General features: G+C 39.9%; 3 protein-coding genes across 6 annotated transcripts in view; 2 read left to right on the forward strand and 1 right to left on the reverse strand.

Moving 5' to 3' along the window:
- The first annotated feature begins 6,695 nt into the window (after nucleotides 1-6,695).
- On the forward strand, nucleotides 6,696-14,259 carry tmem72 (transmembrane protein 72). 2 transcript variants are annotated; one of them, XM_077236761.1, is made up of 5 exons: nucleotides 6,696-7,130; nucleotides 8,627-8,693; nucleotides 12,324-12,395; nucleotides 12,484-12,623; nucleotides 12,889-14,259. In XM_077236761.1, exons 1-5 carry the CDS (start codon nucleotides 7,061-7,063, stop codon nucleotides 13,149-13,151), a joined length of 612 nt encoding a protein of 203 aa, XP_077092876.1. In that variant the 5' UTR covers nucleotides 6,696-7,060; the 3' UTR covers nucleotides 13,152-14,259. The 2 variants fall into 2 exon arrangements, with proteins under 2 accessions (XP_077092876.1, XP_077092875.1); XM_077236760.1 differs by having other exon boundaries at nucleotides 6,713-7,130; nucleotides 12,766-14,259.
- A 1,881-nt stretch (nucleotides 14,260-16,140) lies between these two features.
- rassf4a (Ras association domain family member 4a) overlaps nucleotides 16,141-19,736 on the forward strand; it is a 30,288-nt gene continuing 26,692 nt past the window's right edge. The window contains exons 1-2 of one of the 3 annotated variants that reach the window (XM_077236757.1): nucleotides 16,168-16,279; nucleotides 16,372-16,446. The gene's annotated coding sequence lies outside the window, so the exon portion shown is untranslated. Of the gene's footprint in view, nucleotides 16,280-16,346; nucleotides 16,447-19,736 lie in introns of those variants that run through there. The other 2 variants (XM_077236755.1, XM_077236759.1) reach the window with 2 other exon arrangements.
- cxcl18a.1 (chemokine (C-X-C motif) ligand 18a, duplicate 1) lies at nucleotides 17,088-19,588 on the reverse strand. The gene is made up of 4 exons (XM_077236763.1): nucleotides 19,410-19,588; nucleotides 19,174-19,306; nucleotides 17,943-18,020; nucleotides 17,088-17,358 (listed from the first exon to the last, which is right to left on the reverse strand). The coding sequence occupies exons 1-4, from the start codon at nucleotides 19,480-19,482 to the stop codon at nucleotides 17,274-17,276; spliced, it is 369 nt and encodes a 122-aa protein (XP_077092878.1). The 5' UTR covers nucleotides 19,483-19,588; the 3' UTR covers nucleotides 17,088-17,273.

The following is a 19,736-nucleotide window of genomic DNA, read 5'->3' on the forward strand; positions in this document are numbered from 1 at the left end:
TAAGGAGACAATTATGTTGTCTTTACAAAATCAACATAGTATTATTGCACAAACTGAGGTTTGGGCTTTTTCAACATTACAGAGACCAACATTTCTAAACTAATCTAGTTTTCAAACTACTCCCACTACAACTCAGCACAGATCATCAGTCTATTCTGACTAAGTTTACCATGTCTTTCCTAACTTATTGGACTTTCCCGTGGCAGATGCTAAAAAAAAAATCCCCAGAATCGGAGACATTAAAGATTTCTGACTGTATATAACAAGAAATCACAGTCAGAAATGTTTTATTAGATGCACTACATTGCCAACAGTATTGGGACACCCCTCCAAATCATTAAATTCAGGTGTTCCAATCACTTCCAGGGCCACAATTGCATAAAATCAAGCATCTGGGCATGCAGGCTGCTTCTACAAACATTTGTGAAAGAATGGGTCACTTTCAGGAGCTCAGTGAATTCAAGCGTGGTATGCTTGAGCATGCTGAGGCGCACAGTGCGCAGAAGTCGCCAACTTTCTGCAGTCAATAGCTACAGACCTCCAGATTTCGTGTGGCCTTCAGATTAGCTCAAGAACAGTGCGTAGAGAGCTTCATGGAATGGGTTTCCTTGGCCGAGCAGCTGCATCCAAGCCTTACATCCCCAAGTGCAATGCAAAGCGTCAGATGCAGTGGTGTAAAGCACGCCACCACTGGAGCAGTGGAGACGCGTTCTCTGGAGTGACGAATCACGCTTCTCAGTCTGGGAATCCGATGGATGAGTCTGGGTTTGGCGGCTGCCAGGAGAACGGCTGCCCGACTGCATTGTGCCAAATGTAAAGTTTGGTGGAGGGGGAATTATGGTGTGGGGTTGTTTTTCAAGGGTTGTGCTTGGCCCCTTAGTTCCAGTGAAAGGAACTCTTAATGTTTCAGCATACCAAGACATTTTGGACAATTTCATGCTCCAAACTTTGTGGGAACAGTTTGGGGATGGCCCCTTCCTGTTCAGAATCAGAATCAGAATCAGAAAGAGCTTTATTGCCAAGTGTGCTTGCACACACAAGGAATTTGTTTTGGTACTGAGGCTTCCAGTGGACATATACAAATACAACATGAAACATAATACTACAAATTATAAGAATAAAAAATAAAAATATAAATATATGAGAATAAAACTATCACAGTTGGGTTTAGTCGGAATAGACATTTTCAGATTTACAGATTATGAACCTATTTACAGTGTTTTGAATATTATAAATAAATAAATCTACATATAAGTATCACCTGAGTTGTGGGATATTGCACTAAACAGTGGGAGTATTGCACTTACAGGCATATGCCTTGGGAGGAGTGTTAACTGTTCAGGAGGGAAATGGCCTGTGGGAAGAAACTGTTCCTGTGCCGAGATGTTCTTGTGGCCAGTGATCTGAGTCTCCGTCTTGACGGTAACAGTTCAAACAGGTGGTGTCCAGGGTGAGTGGAGTCTGTGATGATTTTACCTGCTCTCTTCCTCACTCTGGAAGAGTACAGGTCCTGGAGGTTTGGCAGGGGGGCACCAATAATCCTCTCCGCAGTCCGGACTGTCCGTTGTAGTCTCCTGATGTCTGATTTGGTAGCTGAACCAAACCAGACAGTGATGGAAGCGCACAAGACAGACTCAATGACGGCTGAGTAGAACTGAATCAGCAGATCCTGTGGCAGGTTGAACTTCCTCAGCTGGCGAAGGAAGTACAGTCTCTGCTGGGCCTTTTTCACAGTGGAGTCAATGTGATTGTCCCACTTCAGGTCCTGAGAGATGATAGTGCCCAGGAACCTGAATGACTCCACTGCTTCCACAGTGCTGTTCATGATGGTGAGTGGGAGGAGTGCTGAGCTGTTCCTCCTGAAGTCCACGATCATCTCCACTGTTTTGAGCGTGTTCAGCTCAAGGTTGTTATAACTGCACCAGGCAGCCAGCTGTTCAACCTCCAGTCTGTAAGCAGACTCGTCACCGTTTCGGATGAGACCGATGACAGTGGTGTCGTCTGCAAATTTCAGGAGCTTGACAGTGGGGTCTTTAGAAGTGCAGTCATTAGTGTACAGGGAGAAGAGCAGTGGGGAGAGAACACACCCTTGGGGAGCACCAGTGCTGATTGTGAGTGTCTTGGATGTGTGTTTCCCCAGTCTCACTCGCTGCTGCCGGTCCGTCAGGAAGCTGGTGATCCACTGACAGATCGAGGATGGTATGGAGAGCTGGGTCAGTTTGGCTGTGAGAAGACCAGGCATGATGGTATTGAAGGCCGAACTGAAGTCCACAAAGAGGATCCTTGCATAAGTCCCTGGTCTGTCGAGATGTTGCAGGATATAATGCAGTCCCATGTTGACTGCATCATCAACAGACCTGTTTGCTCTGTAAGCAAACTGAAAGGGATCCAGCAGGGGTCCAGTGATGTCCTTCAGGTGGGCCAGCACCAGTCTTTCAAACGACTTCATGACCACAGACGTGAGAGCGACAGGTCTGTAGTCATTAAGTCCAGTGATTTTGGGTTTTTTGGGGACAGGAATGATAGTGGAGCGTTTGAAGCAGCAGGGAACTTCACACTGCTCCAATGATCTGTTGAAGATCTGCGTGAAGACCGGGGCCAGTTGGTCAGCGCAGGCTTTTAAACAAGCAGATGAGATGCCGTCTGGGCCTGAGGCTTTCCTAGTCTTCTGTTTTTTGAAGACTCGGCTCACGTCCTCCACACAGACCTTAAGCTCAGGTTGGATGGCAGGAGGGGGGAGTGATAATTGGAGAACAGGAGGTGATGCTGAATGTGTGAAGTGCAGATCAGACCGCAGACCGGGTGTGTGGTGTGAATGAGGGCTTTTCAAACCGGCAGTAAAATGAATTTAAATCGTCAGCCAGGTGTTGATTGTCCACAGATCGAGGGGATGGTGACTTGTAGTTGGTAATGTTCCTCAGGCCATTCCAGACTGATGATGGGTCGTTGGATGAAAACTGGTTTTTCAGTTTATCAGAGTAGTTCCTTTTAGCAACTCTGATCTCCTTTGTCAATCTGTTTCTGGCCTGGTTATACAAGATTTTATCCCCACTTCTGTAAGCATCCTCTTTGGCATGACGAAGGTGTTTGAGTTTCCCAGTAAACCATGGTTTATCATTACTGAATGATAAGAATGTCCTGGTAGGAATGCATGTATCCTCACAGAAACTTATATATGATGTTACAGTATCTGTGAGCTCATCCAGATCATTGGTAGCAGCTTCAAAAACAGTCCAATCAGTGCAATCAAAGCAGGCCTGTAGATTCTGCTCTGCTTCATTAGTCCATCTTTTTACAGTCCTTATTCCAGGTTTAGCTGATTTCAGTTTCTGCCTGTAGGTCGGTATGAGATGAACCAAACAGTGATCAGAGAGCCCCAAAGCTGCCCGTGGGACGGAGTGATATGCATTTCTTATTGTGGTGTAACAGTGGTCCAGTATATTACTGTCTCTGGTGGGACATGTAACGTGCTGTCTGTATTTTGGTAGTTCACGGGAAAGATTTGCTTTGTTAAAATCCCCAAGAATGATTAAAAGAGAGTCTGGGTACCTTTGTTCCGTTTCAGATATTTGTTCAGCCAGCTGTTGTAGCGCCGCGCTCGCGCACGCGTCGGGAGGGATGTAAACATTCACGAGAATGAAAGAGGAAAATTCCCGAGGCGAGTAGAAGGGTTTACAGTTTATGAAATGTGCCTCTAAATTAGGAGAGCACATCTTCTTCAGTGTTGTTACATCTGAACACCAACTTTCGTTAATGTAGAAACACAATCCACCACCTCTCGTTTTCCCCGTTAGCTCCGCGATGCGATCCGCTCGGAACAGCTGGAAGCCCGGCAGATGTATTGCGTTGTCCGGTATGGCTTCACTCAGCCAGGTTTCAGTGAAGCACAAAGCAGCAGAGTTTAAAAAATCCTTGTTTGTGTGGGTGAGGAGAAGAAGTTCATCCGTTTTGTTAGGAAGGGATCGGAGATTCGCGAGATGAATGCTGGGGAGTGCAGTGCGCAGGCCGCGCTCGCGGAGTTTAACCAGCGCGCCGGCTCGCTTCCCGCGTTTGCGTCTGAACGCGCGTTTGAACAACAACGCTGCCCCTCCGACGAGAATGTCCAGCAAAACGTCCGAATAATCAAAAACTGTAGAAAAGGTTTCTGGTGTGTGTTTCCTAATGTCCAGTAGTTCGTCTTTGGTGAAACTGATAGGAAAAGAATGACTAAACGCAGAACAAACGAACAAAAACAACACAATAGCTGGAGAGCTCCACACCGAGGCAGCCATCCGCGGCGCCATCTTGGATCATAGTTCCTCTATGACTGCGCACCAGTGCACAAAGCAAGGTCCTTAAAGACATGGATGAGCAAGTTCGGTGAGGAGGAACTTGACTGGCCTGCACAGAGTCCTGACCTCAACCCGATAGAACACCTTTGGGATGAATTAGAGCGGAGACTGCGAGCCAGGCCTTCTCGTCCAACATCAGTGCCTGACCTCACAAATGCGCTTCTAGAAGAATGGTCAAAAATTCCCATAAACACATTCCGAAACCTTGTGGAAAGCCTTCCAAGAAGAGTTGAAGCTGTTATAGTTACAAAGAGCGGGCCAACTCCATATTAATCCCTACGGATTAAGAATGGGATGTCATTAAAGTTCATGTGCATGTAAAGGCAGACGTCCCAAAACTTTTGGCAATATAGTGTATGTTGTATTTTGATATGTTAAGGAAAAAATATACTGTACATGCCCCATTCTGTATATAAGTATACATTTGTTGTAATAATGGTGAGTTAGTTTTAAAAGGTTTGATCATGCTCTTAAACTTGTTTTAGTGGTCTGTGGTTGTGAATTCACAGTGTGAATAAAGAACATATCACAGAAATGCACATACCTGGAATACAATTATGCTAATCTGGAAAACAGTTGACCTAGGCAGAAAACAAAGGTAGCCTTGTTCTAATGTTAGGGGATTTACATTTTTCCTCTTAGCAGGAGTCAACTTGGATTTCAGAGTTGTAAATTAGAGCAGAACTCTCCAAGTGTTTGCCAAGAGAGCCTATTTCACTCTGGACAGTAGGATGTATAGTACATAATGTTGTCTTCTTCAGGGCCTCAGTTACTGAGAACTGAAGTCAGTCCAAAGAGGAGACCCCCTTTTGTCCCTTGAATGTCCAGGCCACATAAACCTTAAGAATTTAAAGTTCACATCTGTAATATTTTCCCAGTTACTCCCATATCCCCTGTATTTTCTGCTTATTTATGAACAATCAGGATATATTTTCCTAAAGGATAAACATCAGGATATATTTTCCTAAAGGATGAGCTGGCCAACAAGGTATTTAACCTCTAAGACTCTTTACAGAGCCAGAGAAAGTTATGATTTTGATTGTCTCTTTGATAGACCATGAATTTCTGTACAATTGTGTTAGTTGTGTTGTAACAGCTGTCATGTATGATATGCACATTAGGACTTGGTACATTTTGCCGTTCACGACTTTCCTTTAAAGGGTTAGTTTACCCAAAAATGTAAATTCTGTCATTAATTACTCACCCTCATTTCATTCCAAACCTGTAAGAATTTCATCTTCGGAACACAAATGAAGATCATTTTATTAAAATCTGAGAGCTTTCCGTCCCTCCATTGACAGTTTCCGCAACTACCACTTTCAAGCCCCAGAGAGGTAGTAAAGGCATCATAAAAGTAATCCATGTGACTCCAGTAGTTTTACCTGAACTTTATGAAGCGATGCAAGTGCTTTGTTTGCACAAAAAAAAAAGTTTTCCCGTTTTTTTCCCCACCGTATTTATTTTTAAGTCACAAATTGGTCTATTGGTTTGTTTATTACTATTAAACAAATATCTCATATAATTAATTATGATAAAATAATAAAAACTAAATTATATTAGTTTAAAAAATAATAGTACTGTTTATAGTAATAGTAACACTAATAATAATAGTTAGGCCTATTATTAAAGGACAATAAAATATTTTGAAAATACTTTATTATTAATGTTATTATTATTCATAGTATTTAACTCAATTGTATATTAGTTAACATTTTTTTCTTTTTCACACTGGTGTTATTATTCTGTTCAGTTTTATTAAAATACGATGAAGTATGATGAAACAGTCAATATATTAACCAAAATATTGATGTGCTGTGTCATATAATGTATAAGATACGTATGTGGTTTGAAATCCTAGCAATACTGTAGTCATGCGTGATCAGATTTAATTACACTGTGTCATGCGCCATGCTGTGGTTCTAATCAATTGTGATCTGTTATGACTGAGAAAAGTCTGACCTTTGACACAGGTAACTAAAGACTGGAAGAGATAGTGTCTGCTCAGTGCCTCTGCTGGAGAATGATTAACATCTGTCTTGTGTCAGGATTGGGCTATGAAAGTACTCCTGCTTTCTCCACCATTAATCATCAGTTCAAGACAGGTCTTATCAAGTAGACGTTTGTGACTCCATGTACATTTACTTCGTAAAAACACATCTGACCTTGGTCAAGGACATGTTTGATTAATTGGCTGATTGGATGAAGGTAATTTAATTTGAATGTGTCCCTCAGCAGCTGTAAAAGTATGGAGGGTGGAATACCTCCTCATGAAGGTCACTGCTCGTAAACTGTGAGGTCCTGCAACAGGCTTGTGTGCATAAGTGTGTACTTACATATGTGTGTGTGTGTGTGTGTCTATCCCTCAGGGAACATGCCTCATTTGTGCGCTTTGCTAGTACCATGTCAGGTAATCTTTAACTGTAAACTTTTTCATTGTTTGGTCCACTCACCTTGAGTAGAGGTGGAATTTAGCAGGAACAAGCAGAGGGTGGTATGTTTGGGTTTTAATTTTTTTCTGTTAGGCTGATTACTAGGGTAAACTCTGCACTGGGACGCAGCCGACGGCACCCTCCAGCTCAGGCGAGGAGATTACTAACCATGGGGCTGCGGTGGCGCTGCCATCTTTACACAAAGTTCTGACTTCCTATAAGTACCAATAAATCAATCATCAAAAGAGAACGTTGACTATCAACAAATGTTCTAAAGTAAAAAAAGTTTTCATTTCGGCCATGAAGATCTCAGCTTTGTGGGTTATAGTGGAATGTGCCTGCAGAGTTCTTGGCATCTCGACTGCTGCAGGTAGGACTGTCTTTTCTGTTATTCTTTTGGCCATTGTTTCACTGAAAGTGCTATAAATGACCTTTAAATAAAAAAATATGTTGCACCAGTTGCATCAAGAATGCATTAGGAGTAATTCTTTACCCTGTGATTGACGTTTAGAATTCTGAAATTTGCATTTTGTGCTCATTACCCAAAATAACCTGCTTTAAAATGAGGGGGAACAAAGGCACTGTTTCAGAGTTTAGGAAATGGCCCATTTAAGTTGAAATAGAGGGTAAATGTACTTAAAAAAATATGAGCAGGGATGCTTTACTACACTGAGATTCCTTAAGTCCAACAATTACATAAACAATATTAAATGTAAGATTATTCAATAGTAAACTTTAATACCAACAGGGGTTTTATTTTTTATTAAATAATAATAATAATAATGGGACTATACAAAGTAATAGATCCACATTATATTACTTAATTTTTTTTATCTAATATTAATCATTATATTTTTAATCATTTAATCTAATATTCAACAATATTATTGATCTGCCTGCATTGACACTATTATATGAGAACTGAACTGAGCTGGATGATGACATCACAGTTTTCTCCACAACGGCTAAATATATATAAATTAACTAAATTAACTTTTTTACAACAAAAATGAACCATCACTGACGTTAGTTAACCTGGACTGTGATGCTATTTTCTCTCTAGGAACAACCTTGGTTGCATTATATTCCTGTTATCACTGTAAAGCTGCTTTGAAATAATCTGTATTGTAAAAATTGCGCCATATAAATAAAGGTGACTTGACTTGGCTCTTAAAATGATTTTGCTTGTTATATCTTTCACAAATAATAAGAAATAAAGTTTTGATCTAATTTTCAAGGTGTAATGTAAATAAAACTAGCTAGTGTCATGAATTACATGATAATAATACTAGAGTATTTATTCATTTTTTAGTAATACAAGAAAAATACTTTTTATGTATTTCATTCACAAATCTGATGAAAATGTTTCAAAATGTTTTTGCGTTGCACAGCGACCTGTAAAATTCTCACACATATTGAATAACACATGTATTGTATTTATTCTATTATTTTTGATTTGAACATTTGTTTCCAAACACAGGGGTTTATTTGGGTTTATTTGCCCAGCAGTGGTGTGTGGCAAATCTGACATCTAGTGGCCACAATAAAATTTGCATTCCATTTTTGTGAAAAGTCCAAAGGTTATGCCTGCTATTTAAATTCAGCGTTTGAAAAATACACTTCAGTTTGGGGACCAATTATCACTATTAACTAGTTTGCACATTACTAACATATTTGCTGTTAGTACTTAAACAGTACCAATAATAAAGCACATATTAATGCCTTATTCTGCATAACCATTTTCTACATCCCTTATACGTAAACTTAACAACTTCGACACCTGCCGCACTAACTATTAATAAGCAGTAAATTAGGAGTTTTTGAGGCAAAAGTTTAATTTGTGTGTGTGTGTGTGTATGTTGTCAGTGCTTTGTGCAGTGGGTGTAGAGACTCAGAGACAGGGGGAGTTCAACAGCTTGGCCGTCTACCTCCTGTGAGTATAATAAGCTGCTGTGGAAGTTATAGCACATTGTTATTCATATGAAAGTTCTCTGAGACACGTCTTCCTGTGACTTCCATAGTATATATTGTCCTAATATAGAAGTCAATGGGAAATCAGCAACTTTTGGTTCGCCACATTCTTCAAAATATCTTCTTTTGTGTTCAGCACAAGAAAGAAATGAATACAGGTTTGGAACAACATTGAACTATTCATTTAAGGACAAGTGGCAGCATGTTTACTATTAGGCTGCTTTAAGTCCAGCACACGCATATGATACGCACCCGATTTTCTCTCAAAAAAACGTCACGGGCACCGGCATGGACACCGGCACAGACACGGACACAGCACAGACACGGACACCGGCACAGACACCGGCACGGACACGTACACCGGCACGGACAAGGAAACCGACACAGACACGGGCACTGGCACGGACATGGACTCCGGCACAGACACGTTACATGTTGTGTTCAGCACAAGAAAGAAATTAGTACAGGTTTGGAACAAAGTTAGAGTGAGTAAATAAGGACATCATTTAAATTTTTTGGTTAACACCAACATGGACACCGGCATAGGCATGGAGATGGACACCGGCACTGGCACGGAGACAGACACCGGCACGAAGACGGGCACCGGCAAGGAGATGGACACCAGCATGGGAACCGGTACGGGTACCGGGATGGACACGGACACCAGCCCAGAGACGGACACCAGCACGGACACTGACAGAGTCACAGAGATGGCACGGAGACACCGGCACAGACACGGACACATGGACATGTTGTGTGCAGCACAAGAAAGACATTAATACAGGTTTGGAACAACATTAGAGTGAGTAAATAAGGAAAGAATTTTCATTTTTGGGTGACACGGGCACGGACATGGATACCAGCACAAAGACAGACACCGCTGCAGACACCGGCGCGGGCACCGGCACGGAGACAGACACTGACGCGGACACAGGCACCGGCATGGACACGGACACCGGCACGGAGACTGACACAGAGACGGAGGTGGACACCGGCATTGACACGGACACCGGCACAGAGACGGCACGGGCACTGGCATGGACACCGGCACGGAGACGGACACCGGCAAGGAGACTGACACGGAGACGGACACTGGCACGAAGACGAACACTGGCACGGACATGGACACGAACACCGGCAAGAACACGGGCATCAGCACGTAGATGGACAACGGCATGGAGACTGACACGGAGATGGACACAGGCACGGACACCGGCACCGGCATGGACACGGACACTGGCACAGAGACTGACATGGAGACGGACACCGGCACAGGCACTGGCATGGACACGGACACCGGCACGGAGAAAGACACCAGCAAGGAGACTGACACGGAGACGGACACTGGCACGGAGACGGGCACCGGCACAGACATGGACACGAACACCGGCATGAACACAGGCATCGGCACGGAGTTGGACACAGGCACGGAGACTGACACGGAGACGGACACAGGCAGGGAGACGGGCACCGGCACTGACACCGGCAAGGAGACTGACACAGACACCGGCACAGACACCGGCATCGGCACGAAGATGGACCCCGGCACGGGCAGCGTACCGGACATGGACACTGGCATTGAGACGGACACAGACAGGGGCATCGACAAGGAGACGGAGACAGACACCGACAGAGAGACGGACACCAGCACGGACGCTGGCATGGGCACCAACACCGGCATGGAGACGGACACCGGCAAGGAGACTGACATGGAGATTAACACCAGCACGGAGACTTTACTTTACTTTACACTTTATTGTCAGACGAGTCTGAAATTTTTCTTGCATAACAATGTCTATGTTTACAACATCTAACATACATTCTACCTCGACATACACTTAAACATCACATATTATACATTCAAACAATACAACACTTATACATCTAACACTGACATGGAGACGGACACCGGCATGGAGACTGACACCGCCGCTGGCACGGGCATGGCATGGGCACCCGCACAGAGACGGACACTGTCACGGAGAAATGACACCAGCCATTTGTAGTGGTGTCCGAAACAATAGTGGATGTTATTGAGTGCACTTCTATCCCACATTGCATCGCAATAACAGCCGATGTAGCCTACGCTCAATTTCGCTAAATTTCAATCTATATTTCCACAGCATGAAGGTATCTTACGGATTTATGAATAAACTGCTCGTTTTAAAATCTTCCCGGTCTACTGACATTTGTTATGACATCCGCTTCAAACATTGTTATGCTCATGGCAATTTTCGTTAAATCTACAATAAGTAAATTCTAGGAGTGTTACAATATCGTGTCACAATATATCGCAAAACAAAAATGTAACAATATGGATCGTGGATAGTGACAATATGTATTGTGTATAGTTCACCCAAAATGAAGATTTAGAGTTTTAGTGTCAATACTACCTTAAACTACTATATATAATGTTGAATATAATGTGTAATAATGCAATGGGGGAATATTTGTGGGTCCTGATAATGCCAAATGCCTTATGTTACCAGTAAAAAGTGGCCTACATTTATTTTAAATATATCTAGTCAGAGCAAGCATATTTGTCTAAAATAATTCTGTTTTCAGCTTCAGAATCATGAGTATTTTTTATTCTGCTGTCACTGTCCTGTGCATTGGGTTACTAGCACCAAGTCGAAGCCTATTCATTTCCACACCAAATGTAATACCAAATGTTAGCATTTTTATCAACAGTTCATTTTTTGTTAACCTTTTACAATATATTATTGCGATACTCCAAGACATATAATATGTATTGGAGTATCGCAATAATATTGTATCGTGAGTTCAGTATCGTGATACTGTATGTATCGAATATTGACATGATTGTATCGTTATACCCCTAGTAATCCCACTTCACCAGTGAATTGCTCTTCGACAGCGATGCCATAGAAATTTACAGGGCTAACGCAAAAACGGAAGTTCAAACACAAAATTCTAAAGATGGATACGATCTTGCTTTTCTCGGGCGCATAAAGTCTATAAGAAACATGGTCACTGAAGGCCACTGTCATTCCATTTCTAACTATAGCTGACAATACAGAAGCGCCTCTTGAGAATATGGAGGCAAATGGGCCTCTTGTCCCAGATTATCTGATCTTTCTGGGCTCATAGCCAGACCAGAGAGGTTCTGCATGAACAACAGGGAGATATTTCCTTAGGGATTAAGCGGTTGTTCACATGCATGAACACCACCAGAATATCATAAATAGCCCGGAAATGTGTGATCAAATATCTACTGAATGGTATTGAATATCTTACTCTGGATAAAAAGCACGAAGAAGAACAAGTGATTAAAGTTAACATGAATCCATATTCACAGTCCGTGAATAAATAAATTTATTGAGGTGAGATTCAGGATTCTCAATGAGAAAACATGTTAGGTGGGACTTGATTTGATACCCCAGGAACTGATTGGGTTGTGAAAAGTGGGAGTTACATTTAAATCATTCATCCAAAAACATTATTAGAGTAAACATGATTTCATATGAACTTTTTGGTACCCTTTTGAACTGTTTGAACTTAATTTCTTCTTAACAAAATTGTATAAAATGTTATATAAACCACTGCATTACTCCTGTTTGTATTCCCACAGGCTTTCGTCGCTGGTGATCATGCTTTTTGAAGTTGCCTATTTCATTGACGCTCTGTTGGCAATGTGCCTTCCGTATGTACAATCAGATTATATGAATCATGTACTTGCTTGTGCGATTTTAATCAATGCATTAACTCATAGCTGTTTTTCTTGCTTGCAGTTGCCCACCCACATGGAAGATTTTCATTCTTTGGAAGAAGATGGCCAAAGTTGGAGGTTTTCAGAAATTTCTATACTACACAATGATGTCTGTGATGTGTTTCCTGCATCCAGTGCTTGCATGGCACGCTGTAATACCAGGTGCTTTCAATTTATTACATAAATATTATTATATTATTTAATAAACATATAAATAATAATATATTTCACCAAATGATAAGCATTACTGTACATACAACATACAGGTTAACATGAATTAAGAAACATTGCCTATACTTTACAGGAGTTATGCTGGTAGTGACTGGATTCTTTAACTTCATATTGAGCAAAAAGAAAAGGGCAGATCTGCCTAAAGAGTCCAGTGCATCGTATTGTGACCCAGCTCTATCTTCTGTCTGTGTCCCAGACAGGGGGGACACTGAACACGTCTCTTTCTTCCACATCATCTCCGGCAAAAGAGCATCTTTTTTTCCTAGCAATAGTCGACTGAATGGCCCCACAGACAGGGCTCAGTCAGTGAAGATTGCCCAACGCAAGAAAAGACAAACAGACACAAGAAATGTGCACTTCATTGAGAGTCTCAGATGTAGTGATACTGAAATGGAAGAATACCATGAGGTGGAGCCAGAGGAGACCACGTCAGATAAAGCACCAATGATTACACTGTAAATGTGAGTGATAATGGTGTTATAAATCAGTGTAGGCATGAGATACTATGTGTAAAGTTAATACAAATACCTCTTCTTAGAATATGAGAAAAATATCTTTCAATTAATGCTGTAAACTATACATCATTCTATGAAAGGTTAACATTAATTAATTTGTTGGCTATTTACATATAAATTACACACGAGAAAGTTTTTATAATTACGTTACAATTAATTTATAATGATAATTATGTTTCTACTCATTATTTCATTTTAACATTGTGGCTGTCATAAAACCAATTTATCAAACATTCAAGAACAGGGTAAGTAAAGATACAATGAATATGCAATTTAGTGCATGTATTTAGAAAAATGCTCCTCTCTAAGTTAATTGTTCTTACTGACTTACAAGTTTTTGGGCATTGAATGACTTTTCTAAGGTACAACTGAAACACTGATTGAGCGATTGCATGTGACAACACATATTTAAGTAAGTTGTACTGTATCTTTCAACATCACTTCTTGTGATGTTCATTCATGTTTATTTCGTGTTGTAACAAGTAAAGCGAAAGAGATGATGGGTTCACTTGAACTGAGGCGCTACAACGATTTGTCACGCCACAGAGCGCCAAAAAAGATTGTGACAGCTCGAGAGACATCTATGGTCTCACTATAGTCTATGGCAAAGTAGCCAATTTTCTATTCTTGTAAGGTTTATTGTGCTTGCAATTTTACCCTGCCCAACCCCACATGATACAGATAAAAAAAAAAAAACATGCTTACAATTGTTAACATATTTCTTTTACAAGAAGCGAGCTCACTAAACAACATTTAAACACTGTCAGTCAAAGAGCTGCCTTTTATTCCAGTCTATAACCTTAAGCCGGGATCTCCTGCACCCAGTCTCCATACGTCAATACAATTAAGAGATTCCATTCATCATACTGACCCAGACAAGAAGGTTTTCAGTCTAAAGACAGGACAGCAACCCCCCAGGCGTAATTCCTCTCCATTAACCTGTATGGATGTCTTCAACATCCTGAATACTTGAGTAACATAGGATATGGTGCATTCATTTATTGTTCTTTTACTTGATGGAAAAAATATACCATTAAACAATAAATTCATTGCACTTGTGTTGTGCTTATAACTGTGTCAATCGAATAGCTTCAACATTTTACAGGCAATATTAGCTAATCGCATACTTGCAGAGCAGAAATTGTTCAAAAGAACTGGAGTGAAAAATCTATGAGCATCAATGGGTCAGGCAATGATGCTTTAGAATTACAAGAATTACACTCCCAAGTAAACCCAGGAATAAATCTTTCTTGATCTTCTTTGGCTTGAAAATGTCCCTTAATAACTACAAATGATCAAATACAAAATTAAAGCTATGGGAAATACCCATAAGCCGTTGTGGTTTAATTATGTAATTATGTAAATATGCCAAATAAAAGGGGGCATTTAAATAGCATAGCTGTTATTTAAATTCACAGAGATTTTAGCTCTTAGTATTATCAAAGCTGTTTTAAATAGATGTTTTGGGCGAAGTCACTATTAGGATGATTTATGTTCCCTTTAGTGAACTTGGACCCTGATCAATACATTCCGTTTGTCTCCACACAGATGAATAGCAGAAGTGCAGTTGTATGTGTAATTCTCTGGGAATTTAAATGTATCCAGTGTCTAGCCTAGAGTCATAATTTCCTTTTTATATTTAGCATTATAGTGTCTTTTCTATTTTTGAGACAATTCAAATGAAATAAAGTCGAAACACGTACACAAAAATGAGACCATTCATATTCTTGCAACAATCTAATTCAAATGGGATAGTTCAACCAAAATTAAAAAATCTGTCATCATTTACTCACCCTCATGTCTTTCCTTCTGTGGAACAAAATATATGGTCTTTTTTATCCTTTCAGTGGAAGTCAATAGTCACCAAAACGGTTTGGTTACACTATTTTTGAATAAATCTTGCTTTTGTTATGTAGCCTACACAAGAAAGTCATACTTCAGAAAGACAAGTGGGTATGTAAATGGTGACAGTTTACCCAAAATTGAGAATTTTATCTCTTAAGTTTACTCTTTATTAACCAGAGCTGAGGCCCGAGAGACACTAGTATAGACCTCATGCACAAAAGAGCAAGCGTGCATCCTTCTTTAGAAGGAATTCTGTTTTAGCTTTATATTTTGCCACATATATATCTTATGTCTAGGAATTAGCTGGTGACCGTGAGCATTGTAATGTTTGAAGCTGACTTCAAAACAAATGTCAGTAAACCGGGAAGATTTTAAAATAGTGGTTCGTTCATAAATCCATAAGATCTTACCTTCATGCTGTGGAAATATAAACCGGAAGGTTTAGTTTAGTTTAGAAATTTAAAGGTTCAGTGCAGTGCTGAAAAAGGGGGTGGGGCTACAAATTTACTCACTGAGTCTGAAATATTTCGAGTCGCCTATCTGGGTTTGCAATTTGAAACATTTGTTTCTAAATTCATAAATAAATTTCCTTTTTTGACAGTCAATACAGTTAATACAATTATTTCCCTTTTAAGACAAATCCATCCTCCCCCATGGAGGAAGTATCTTGGCAGCTTAAAACATCTACTTCCTCAAATATTTTATCCGACCTTTCAGTGTCATTTTTTCCTAGACATGAGCTAAAAACAGGAAGCTCATGTTCCCCAGTTATGAGACTGAAAGAAACTATCTAGCGTTGCATGTATACGCGTCTTAAGTTACACATTTTATTTTAACTAAAGCTTTAAATTTGAAAAGCATTAATTAAGTTGTAATATAACAGGTGAGCCGAAAGCAATTTAAGAGCACCCTTTCATTTGCAGTTTAATTGTCTCGTGGTTATCGCAATACTCCTGATAATTATCTTACAGACATGCTAATAATGGTGTGAACGGTACCCGCGTTTCCCAGGGCAACCGCTAAAGTCTCCCGCCCACGGACGTCTCTGATTGGCTCCGGTAATCAGCAGAGTGTTGGATTGGTTTACACAGCTGCCAGTCCTCTCAACGAGTAGCATTATTCTATTCCCCGAGGAAGCAGCAGGGTAAAGTGGAAGATAAGACGTTGTGTCTTACAAAACAGCTGGGCTCTGTCGTCTCTTACAAAGGAACGGCGTTTCATGAGATGGTAAGCAGGCAATATGCAAGGAAATGGAAAAGATAGAGTGCATTATTAATGGAAATGGATTTATTTGAGGTGTTTTCTGAATAATTCTGCAGGTGAGCTATATGTACCTACTGCTGTCTACTTTTGAAGGCTAACGTTACTTAGGTTTCTTCTAAAACTCTTCTCAGGTATGTGTCTTTATACAGCTGTCAAAACAAACTTGAGTGGTTAGGCTACTTGAGTGAACCTTCTGACAGACTACATCTGCATCAGATGTGAATCAACATTGTGATATTTTTGTAATATGGGGATTTTTCCTTTTCATGATAGAAGCATATCAAATATATAGCACATATTAAATCAATTTAATTCCTTAATTAAACTTAGCAATTTTCCTGTGTCTTCCCAATCTGTTCAACTTCTGCAAAATCACGCAGAAATCCAGCAGTGGTTAAGGGCTCTATATGCTTAATATGTCCTGCATCTGTGAGTTACAGCTGCTTTACAGTATTTGGTTGGGGGCTTCACATGTGTCATTTCTTTATGGAGTTTGGGAGCATCTCTGACAGGACCTCTTGTTTTTAAATCAGTCATAGTCATATCATAGTCAGAGGTTGGGTTAGTTAATACAATATTCAAATTTATTTCCTTCACTGAGTAGGAGCCATTTTATGTATTTTAGTTTGGTGAGTACAGGTGAATTGGGGAACTTTCTGATCTTTTGTGTCATTTGTATTTTTTTTAAATTCTCTCAAATAGCTTTATGTCAGATATGTGCACAAAAGAAATGATACAGGCTAACTATCACATGAAATACACAAATACCATGCATTTTTTAAAAAGGTTTTATTAGAAATGAGCAGTACAAAAACAATATATATATATACACACACACACATACATTTCATATACATAACACATATTTCATTTATTTGTGCAAATAAATGACAGGTAGGGTAAATGATGAAGTGCAGGCAGATAGTCTTTCTACACAGAAAAGATAAGAACTGTTGAGTTAATGCTGCTTGGGACTTTTTGGTCCATTCCTCTTCCTCTTGAGGATCAGACAGACCTTCTTCTTCTGTGTGTTGAATTTAATCCTGGACAATAGAACAGTGAAGGGGCTTAATTATTAGGGAGGCCTGAAAAGCTGGGCAAGCAAAACAACAACAACAACAACAACAACAACACATTCTCGACCCTAGCTCAATGCACACCATTAATGGCAACGTAAACACTTAAAATTCACTAGAGACCTGTTTATTCTGACTCAACCATCCCTGAAAGCATTGGCAACGACAATCTGTATAATGCAAGCAAGGCTTGTAGGTCATATAACACGTATTTTTATTTTTATTTTTATAAGATTTTTAAATTATTGAATGCTAATTTATTAATATGCAAATATAGATTTTGTATATGTTGAATGTTTGTAGAGAGGGGAGCTAGTGAATCCATATAATGAGAATGGTGTACTGGTGTACTGGCACCCTGTGGCAGAAGTAAATACTACTAGTGGTAGGATTTACTTCTGCCACAAGGGGGCAGTGTTTTTCACTTTATTGAAATTGCTTAATTTAAGTTTAAATCGGTCTAATTTATACTTTTTCAAGATTTTTTTATGTGGATTCATTATAAATAATAGTAAAATTGTCCTTAGAGAGGGCAGCTGTTGTTCACATACCTTTTCCAGCATCTTTGAAGTTTTTCCCCTTGCTTGGACCCTGGATTTAGACAAACTTGTTTACCTGATAGCTGGAGTCTGTGGAGGAGATCATTATGTTGTCAAATGTGAGCAAAGTCAGCAAACCACTTCAAGCTATAGAATACATAATTCTTGATCTAAATCATTTGCTCATGCCACCCTTCCGAAAAAACTTCAGTTGAACTCTAAAATTAAATATACCAAAAATGTATTTAATATTTGCACGGTTTGGTTATTGCTTAGACTATTGTAAAAGTTTTTACTAAATCAAACTTAAGCATTAGACATAAGGCAAATACAGGTACAGTGGGACCTTTTGGAAAGTTTTGCATTTTATATTTTTTCCGGTTTCCTCTTTGTAGTGCATTGAGGATCTTGATCTATTTAAATAAGTATTTTGTGAGGGGATAAGCCATTTAACCAGAAAAAAAAATTATCAAAAATTGTCCCACTCGATCTGTATTCACTAGATCTTGCTTGCAACAGAGATAATATTTCCAGTTTCTTGAGAAAGAATTCAATGGTATTATTTGTCATATCATGCCCCCTCATGTCCAAATTCGAATTAACCGAATCCAATATGATGCCAAATCTTGCCACAGCCTGGCTTTGGGCTTCCTATCAGATAAATTATATCAACTCGCGATGTGCCTCAACTCGAGGTATTGTGTAATATCCTCACACACTGTTAAAAATGAACTGGATTTCAAAACTTCCAGAAGGGACATAATTTCATGTTAATTATTACAGACTTAGTTCTACAGTATAAAGTACAGAGTGCATTTGAATATTACTATAGATTTGGGAGGCAAGGGCATTTTCTGAGAGGCCATTTGCTCACTTTGTATATTGCATTTATTTAGACAGGCAGTGATCACCAAGTGTGTTTTTTTTTTAATTGCTAACATCGACATAATACTTTATGTGTTCTACATTAAAAAAAATCATGCGAGTTTTCAGTGAAATGAGGGCGATAAATGTTTTAAGAAAATGATCTGTGGAAGGTGTGACTCGATCGGAATGACCAAGTTTAGACATAATTTCCGCAAAAGTGTTTTAGACAAGCACTTTCTATACCTAAAATGTATCAAAGATCATTTTAAATTTTTTGGAAGCTTCTCTTTAAAATCCACTTGATTTATAAATCTCATGGAGCACTACAATATCAAATCCCCCTCAATTTGCATGGGAATGATGTCTGTTTACTCACATGATTTGAACCTTGTTGCAGAGAGGATCTTGCGGTATGATTGTGTAATCTGTTATTTTTCTCCATTGCACTGAGCCAGTCTCTTCAATGCACTCGCATTTTTCTCGAAGGGATATTGCAGCAGTCCTGTTTTCTAAAGACGGATCAAGAAACAAAAAGCCATGTGTCCCACATCACCCCCATGACCAATATCTGATGGAAATCTGCTAACAGTCCTGATAAGTCGTTAAGCCTACCTGTCATGAAGTGTAAGCAGCCCGAGAGCAGGAGCAGCAGGCTCATATATCCTTGCAGAGTCCTGAAAGCCATTTCACTAAAGATGCGTCATTCACAAGAAAGTCTCTCTTATGTGTGTTTGCACTTGAGTGTGTACAGAACTGTCCTGCTTTTCTCCCTCACTTTCCCTTTTTTATGCATTTCCTGTTTTGCCATATTTAGTAGGATCAGAGTCACATGATTTCAAGGAAAAGCTTCAAGACAAGAGAAATGATTTCTCAACACCTGTGTACTCACCTTGGCTGGTTTTGTGGTCTGGGACGCTATTGTTTTGATCATATGCTTTT

The sequence above is a fragment of the Siphateles boraxobius genome, unplaced genomic scaffold (genome assembly GCF_051911475.1).
Source record: "Siphateles boraxobius isolate OS27281-9 unplaced genomic scaffold, OSU_SipBor_1 20, whole genome shotgun sequence".
Classification (NCBI taxonomy): domain Eukaryota; kingdom Metazoa; phylum Chordata; class Actinopteri; order Cypriniformes; family Leuciscidae; genus Siphateles; species Siphateles boraxobius.